Source organism: Monodelphis domestica, chromosome 4, assembly GCF_027887165.1.
Source record: "Monodelphis domestica isolate mMonDom1 chromosome 4, mMonDom1.pri, whole genome shotgun sequence".
Classification (NCBI taxonomy): Eukaryota; Metazoa; Chordata; class Mammalia; order Didelphimorphia; family Didelphidae; genus Monodelphis; species Monodelphis domestica.
Genome location: NC_077230.1, coordinates 442,238,860 through 442,246,176, shown reverse-complemented (window position 1 = coordinate 442,246,176; position 7,317 = coordinate 442,238,860). Strand labels below are relative to the sequence as shown.

The 7,317-nt window shown below is 54.9% G+C and overlaps 1 protein-coding gene across 1 annotated transcript; it reads right to left on the bottom strand.

Moving 5' to 3' along the window:
• Positions 1–493: 493 nt before the first annotated feature.
• Positions 494–7,071, bottom strand: LOC130459039 (leukocyte immunoglobulin-like receptor subfamily B member 3). Its single transcript, XM_056826287.1, has 9 exons — positions 6,933–7,071; positions 5,145–5,438; positions 3,781–3,819; positions 3,033–3,143; positions 2,901–2,940; positions 2,762–2,799; positions 2,618–2,673; positions 2,312–2,436; positions 494–1,204 (listed from the first exon to the last, which is right to left on the bottom strand). The coding sequence occupies exons 1-9, from the start codon at positions 7,069–7,071 to the stop codon at positions 1,138–1,140; spliced, it is 909 nt and encodes a 302-aa protein (XP_056682265.1). The 3' UTR covers positions 494–1,137.
• Between the last annotated feature and the right edge of the window lie 246 nt (positions 7,072–7,317).

Sequence of the window (7,317 nt, the reverse complement as noted above, 5' to 3'; positions counted from 1 at the left end):
TACCCCCTCAGTTTAGGCTGGGCCAAAAGGCCCAAGCCCTTAGATAGCTGGGGCAAAGAGATCAGTCCCTATTACTCACGTGACCAAAATGGAGAAACAGTCTCAAAGGCCCCCACCTTCAGCTTCCTTCAGAGCAAGCTTCTCAGAGCACACTCCAACCACTCAGACAAACTCCTCAACCACCCCCACCTTCAGACCCCTCTATCTTTAAGGAAACCATCCAAGTTCCTTCCCCTCAGTTCTCACATCTACCAATCACTGTCCATCAATTTCCCTGTGCCAATGGTGGCTCTAGCTTAACCCAGGACCGCCCAGAGGTCTCTGGCTTTGCACATGTTTGTTGAAGGTCATATTCTCAAATAATTAAATTTTGATCTATGCTGTGGCCCTTCACAATCCTGTTAGGACTGAGTAGGGTGGAGATTGATTCCAAGTATCTCCATTGTATCAATTCTAAAATCAATCATGACTCAAAGAAATTCCTGTTCTATGCTTAAGCATAGGTCAAAGTCCTTTCCATTGTTCAGCAAAAGGTTTCTGTCCTAAAGTAATCTTAAGAAGGGAGGAGGAGGAACCTCCCATGCCAATGGGGTTCACATTCCAATAGACTATCAGTAAGAAATTTTCCAAGTATGAAATTTCCCAATGGTGAAATTTCCAACATTTATAAGTCTAAGAAATTTTAAGGTTTACAGTATCCCAAAGAAATCAAAGATGGTGGAAAGGACCAACTTGTTCAAAAATACTTATAGCAGCTCCTTTTGCAGTGGAAAAGACCTGGGAGCTAAAGGGTTGTCCATCAATTGGGGAATGGCTGAACAAGCTGTGGTGTGTGGTTGTAATGGAGAACTATCATGCCAATAGAAATGATGGACCTGATGATCCCAAAAGAACCTGGGAAGATTTAGATGGAGTGATGCAAAGTGAGTTGAGCAGAACCAGGAGACTATTGAATACAATAACAGCAATAATGTGGATGATCAACAGTGAATAATTGAACCATTATCAACAAGACAACCATTATTAACAACCAGGGCAGCTCCAAGAGACTCATCATGAACACGTCTCTCATGCCATTCTTCACTTTATTTCCACCAGCCAGTTTTCTCTTGTGCTGCCAATATGTGTCTTCTTTCACTACATAATGAACGTGGAAATATGTATTGAATGATCACCATGGACAGCACATGTCACTACTCGCCATCTTGGGAAAGAGGGAGGGAGAAGCATGGAGTGCCAAGTATAAGAAAATGAATATTAAAGTTGTATTGACACGCAAAATGAATAAATAAAGGCATCTATTCCAACCAGAAGCCAGCTTTTCACCATGGGTGGGAGTATATTAATGAGATATTAAAATCTGGTTTTCCCTTTAGGCAAGAGGGAGAAGAGGAGAAGGGACAGTCCTAGCAGTATTGGGGTCTGGGATGGATGAAGGGAAAAACTTCCTTAAATCCCTAATATAGATGCACTTCTGGAAGGAGCATCTGAACTGTGAGCTTCCCTTCTAGCTTGTCCCATCAAGGCTGCTGACCAGAGCTCTGTGGGTCACAGGAGAACACCCCAGGATCTGTAGTGATGGGGAGCTGGACTAACTGGTATTTATTTTACAGAGGAGGAAACTGAAATCACAGAAGGAAAGGGACTTGTGCAGGCAAATAGCAGAGCCAGGTCCAACCCCTGGTCCTTCATCTCCAATTCCAGGCCTCTTTAGGTAACCCTGAAAGTCCATGAAAAGGCCTTAATTGATGGGCCAAACTGTGTATAGATTTGGGGGATGCTGTATTTGGATGAACCCCAGCCTGTGAGGAGGGAACCTGGGCCAAGGCAAGCAGAGCAGGGGCTGCCAGAAACGGTCCTGGATTTAGCAGAGCTTGCCCACTCGTCTGAGGCTTCAGCATCTGTCTAAGTTCTGGCATCTTTTTTCCTGTACAGGAGCTTGGTGGGCTGGGGCTGCCCAGGCAATACCCCTCCTCCCCTGAGGGCCAGCCTCCGCCTCTCCTCTAGAGGTAAGTCTGTTCTGCCCCTCTTATACAGCGTATTCCCCCTCTACAGTGTAATGACAGATCTACTATGGGGGGACCCAGATAACTAATCATTTGTAATCAGTGGCTGGTTGGCTCCTCTGTGGATATCAGGGTCCCAGCGTGCTTTTTCTGCCTTTTCTGCTTTTCCTCTTGGGGTGACAAGCCGAGGTCCTAATGGCAGGGTGACTTGGGGATGAGGTAGGACAGGGTCGGCCCTCAGGAAGCAGAGGGAGAATGAAGGGGCGGCTTCTACCTCTGGTCCCCCAGGCTTGGGCTAAGCTCACCGAAGGGCAGCATAGACACTGGGCTCCACTGGGCCAGACTGGGGAGGGGGCTCAGCCCCACGCTTGAGCCTCTTGTGGTCCAGCTGGGCGTAGGTCACTTCCTGAGGGTCTTCTCTTTGGAGAGCCTGACAGGAGAAGAGGAAGCAGAAGGAGGTGAGGGGACTGAGGGGGCATTGGGGCAGGAGGGGCAGGACCCTGAACCCAGCAGCCCTCCCAGCTGAGTGTGACCTGGGGGAAGGTCTCCCCCTCTCTTCCCTCCATAAGGACATCTCTGGGCAAAGGAGGAGAGATCTGTGAGTGACTCACGGATGTGTCCTCTTGTCCAGCCTCCTCTGTCTGTCTGACATCATTCACATCAGCACCTGGAGACAAGAGAAGGGATGAGGGGCCAGGAAGCTGGCTCTCCCCAGGGCAGGCTTTGCCCTCCTGCCCCACCTCCCTGTCACTCACACACAGTCTCCTCTAGGGTGCTCCCTGCTTGTTCTGAGCTGGGGAGGAAGAAGACACAGAAAATTGAGGGGTAGGATCTGAAAAGGGGGGAGTACACTGGGGTGTTATAGGAAAATGTGGGGTTTCTCTGGGCCCCTACCTCCTGGTGGTCTTGATGTCTGCCTCTCTGTCCCCTTTCCCTGTAAGGAGAGGGGGAGTCAGGCTTCAGTGGGTCCCAGCTCAACCCCAATTTGACCTTCAGCCCAGGGGGCCCCCAACCCCAAGAACTCACCCAGTCTGGGCTGATACCGACAGTGATGAAAGTAAAGGAGGGAGAGGAAGAAGATCAGGATGAGGAAGGCTGAGATGCCCACCAGGATGCTCACTTGGAGGATGGAGAGACCTGAGGAAGCCAAAGATGAAGACCAAGGTTGGGGGAGACAGAATAATACTGATGTTTGTGGAGGCCCCTGTCCAGGGGGAAGAGAGACCCAGCCCTGTGGTCTGAGATGCCCCAGGGTGAGGGGAGACCCAGCCCTGTCCTCAGGGACCCCCCAGGCTCACTCAGTCATTCAGTTCTCCAGACTTCTCTTAATTACGCACTCTGGTCTACACTCTGTGCCAGGCCAGGCCCAGGGGAAAGAGAAAACAGAAAAGCTCCTGCCCTCCAGGGGCTCACATTCTCCTGCAATGTTCTGTTACCCCCTATAAAAATCATTTGATCTCCTCTGAGGACTTTGATCATTAATACCTGGGGAATTGGACAAATGTTGTAGATCAGGACAGGCTTCCTGTAGGAGGTGACTTCTAAGATCAGTCTCAGAAACATCTTTGCATAGTAAGAGAAATAGGTGAGGAAGCAGAGCATTCCAGGCAGAGGGCACAGCCTAGGCAAAGGCTAAGAGGTGAGAGAGAAGATTCAGAAGGAGTATCAGGAGTAGTAAGAAATGAGGATAGCCTGGATGGGACAGGCAGACCCTGACTGGACAGCCAGCCCCGCTGCCTCTCTCTACTCTGTCAGGAATCCTCCAGGTACTCACCTGAGGGCTTGTTCTCAGACTCAGGGCTTGGAGAGGTCCCTGGAGAGGAGGAAAGAGGAGATTTGGGGGCTCTGCAGGCCTCCAGATAGTCCTGGAGAGTTGGAGGGTCTGTAGATGGGTGTGAGCCCAGCTGTGCCCAGACTTGCTGGATGAGGGATGCTGGGTAAGTCCCTCCTCTCTGTGGGCCTCAAGGATTTCCCATCTGTCAAATGGGCCTGAGCTCAGGACCTCTCCTGGCCTCATTCTGAGACTTGATGCTCCTGTGAGTCCTGGGACCCCCTCTGAGCTCTGGGGGATGCTGGGAACAGGCAGGGACCATGGAAGAAGAATGGAGGAGCTGCTGTGGCAGGGAGGGACTCTCTGAATCCTCCTCAGGGCTCCTTCTCCTGGCTGGCTGCAGGGCCCTGAGGTTCCCCCTTCCTTGGGGCCAGAATCCTGAGACTGCTGGATCAGTGGGAGGCTGGGCTGGGCAGAGGAGGGAGGAGGGGGAGGAGGGCCCTCGGGTGCTTCCAGCTTAGGGGAATTGGGGTGCCTGAGAGATCCCCCTCCATCCATACTGGAGAAACCAGGAAAGAACAGAGCCCCAGCCCCGTAGTCCCAGCTATGGCTCTGTGGATGAGGAGAGGGAGGGTCCAGGGACTCCTGGGGAAGGGGGGAGAAGGGAGAAGGGTGGGGGCTGCTCTGCCCCTTTCTGACCCCCCAGCTTCCCCCCCTCCCTGACCAGCCCTGTCCTTCCTTCTTCCCCAACCTGGTGTTTTCTTTGTCCCCATACCTTCCCTCCAGCCCTTCTTGTGCCCTGCTTTCCCCTCTGAGAAAGGGGGGCTCGGGCCTGGCCTAGACAGAAGGTGGACAGCAATGGGAGAGAGAGAGAGACCCCCACCCTGTCCCCAGAGGAAGCAGTTACTCACTGGGTGAGGGAGTCTCAGAGCTTTGGGGGAGGTGAGGATCCTTTGAGGTTCTTGGAACAGGGAGAGGAGAGGGGGGCTCTGGAAGTTTTTAACATGCCTCCCCTCCTCCCATTTCCTCCATTACCCACCTCAGGCCTGCTCTGCCGACCTCTCCCCCCCCCCCCCAAACCCCTTTCTGGGACTGAATAGAATATTCTCTGGATTTGGGACCAACATGACTCAATGGTCTGCTGATGGGGGGTGTCTAGAGGGGTCGCGAGGAGAGGCCTCACTGTCTACACTCTCTGAGGATACCCCAGTGCCCTCCCTCTGAGCCTCCTCTTCCCCAGCCCTCCTGACCTCTGGGGTCCCCCGACAGGCCTGAGCAGACAGGGAGGAGCCCCAGGGCAGAGAGAGGGAGCCTGGGAGAGCTGGGGAGGGGCTGGGCGGGGCTGGGCGGGGCTGGGGCTGCCTCACCTGAGACCCGGAGCAGCAGGGTGGCGCTGGGGGAGGACCACAGGGAGGGGGAAGAACTATTAAAGCCGAAGCATCTGTAAGTGCCTTCCTGGGTCGGAGTCACAGCAGGGAAGAAGACGTCAATCTGACACCACCTTCCATGGCTCCGGGTCCTGCCCCGGCTGATCTCTTCTCCATCCTTGCACAGGACACACCAGTCATACCATCGCTCTGACCAGCACTGCAGGGTCACGTTCTGTCCTGGGGCCACCTCAGAGCTGGGCAGGGCTGCCAGGGAGGGCGGGGCAGAGAGGCCTGGGGGGGGGAGGGGAGACCCTGGAGTTAGAGCCGGAGCAGCCCTGGGGCAGGGAGGGGGCAGATGAGGCTGGGAGGAGGCCAGGCTGGGCTGGGAGGTTCAGCTCTGAGAGGGGAAATGTAGGAGGGAAGAGAAAGGCCTTGGACAGCTCCCTCTGGGGCCAGGAATGGGGGAAGTGAGGGGAGGTGGGGGGGAGAGAGAAAGGGACAGACAGACAGAAGGAGGAAGGACAGGAGGTGAGAAATAGCCAAATGAGGGCTGATGCTCGGGCGGAGGCAGACACAGAGGCTCCCCATGCCCCGGGCTGGCAGCCTCCTTCCCTGCTTCTTTTTCATACAATCTCCCTGCACAGAATTTGGGGGTCTGACATAGGAGCCAATGTGAGACTAGAGGAGGGGATTCCGCAAGGTGCGGGGTGGGGGAGGGGGAGACCCAAAGCCAAGAGAGTTGGCAAAGGCCTGGGCAGGGCAGACACGTGTTCCGGGATTTGGAAAGGGCTGGTGTAGACGGTTGGTCATTTGGGACTTCTCTCATTGGCTGTGGGGGGGGGGGAGGGGCAGCGGGTCCCGAGGCCATGGAGCTCTCAGCGTGGCACAGACCAGATGGGCTCATGATAGCACTTTGTCTATAGTCTGTCTGTCAGCTCAAGGCAGGAGCAGCTGCAGGGTTCTAGCAGGCAGAAGAGCTGCCTTTGAGCCAGACTTCCAGCAGGTACCTGGAGGGGGGCTGATAGTTGGAGGAAAAGGGCTGAAAGGGGGCTCTGGCCCGTCAGGATTGAAGACTCTTCTCTGCGGTTTGGCTCTTTATCACCTCCCCATGGTAGATCCCTGCTCGCCTCCCAGACCCCGGGGGACCCCCTGGGACAGGCTGGGAAGGGGAGGAAGAGGCTCAGCTGTGCCTCCTGATCCCCCTCAACACTCTGGCCTGGCCTCGGCTGGGAGAGGGTCCTGGGCAGCAGCAACTCCACCCTCTGCTCTCTCCTGGCTCTGGGAGATGCCTCACTAGCCCTGGCCTATCCCCAGGGAGCCCCCAGCTCTGTCTGGTCTCCTGAGGTCCAAACTGAGCCTCTCCTGACTCCTGTCTGACCCCAACGTGAGAACTGAGTGAGGAAGCTCATGGGGCAGTGTAGAGTCCTGAGCCTGGAGTCAGGAAGGCCTGAGTTCAAATCCAGCCCTCCCAACTATGTAATCCTCAGCATGTCACTTCCTCTCTGCCTCAGTTTCCTCATCTTTAAAATGGGGATCACACTGGCCCTGACCTGGCAGAGTTGTTGTGAGGATCCAATGAGACAACAAGGATAATGTGTTTGGCACATAGTAGGTGCTACAGAAAGACTGGCTCCTCCCCTCTTCTGCCAACTCCAGAAAAAGAGCTGAGGCAGACACAGGGGAGAAGCCAGGAAGGGCAGAGCCAGAGGGACACTGTGGCTGGGGAGGGACCCAGAGCTGTGGAGACCCTGAGCGAGCCCAGCCTGGGGGGAGGATCTGCCTTACCTGTCACCACCAGCTCCAGGGGGTCACTGCGGTCTGACCACCAAGAGGATGAATGTCTGTAGAGGCACTGGTAGGTCCCAGCATCATGTGATGTCACAGATGGAAGAGGGAACTTGGCCTCATTTCCAGCTTGTCTCATGGTTTTGATATCTGACCATCCAGATCCTCCCCTTTTTTCCAGCCTCCACTCTACAGCCTCCCATGATCCCCTGCACCTGAGGGTCACAGCTCCCCCATGGGGCACCACAGAGCCATTCTCTGCCCTGAGGGAGGGTTTGTGGAGTCTGTCTAGAAGGGAAGGAGAGCTGTTAGGTCCAGGGGATCCCCCTTCTGTAGGAACCCCGCCCCCACCCCAGGTCCCCTCTCTATAGACTGTCAGCCCAGC

Excerpts from the sequence above, each read along its gene's own strand:
- LOC130459039 (XM_056826287.1), bottom strand. The coding sequence starts at position 7,071 with ATGAGACAAGCTGGAAATGAGGCCAAGTTCCCTCTTCCATCTGTGACA. Across the intron at positions 5,439-6,932 it reads CCTGGAGCTGGTGGTGACAG|GCCTCTCTGCCCCGCCCTCC; the intron begins GTAAGGCAGATC and ends TCCCCCCCCCAG. Across the intron at positions 1,205-2,311 it reads AGTGTCTATGCTGCCCTTCG|ATGGCGAGTAGTGACATGTG; the intron begins GTGAGCTTAGCC and ends CTCTTTCCCAAG.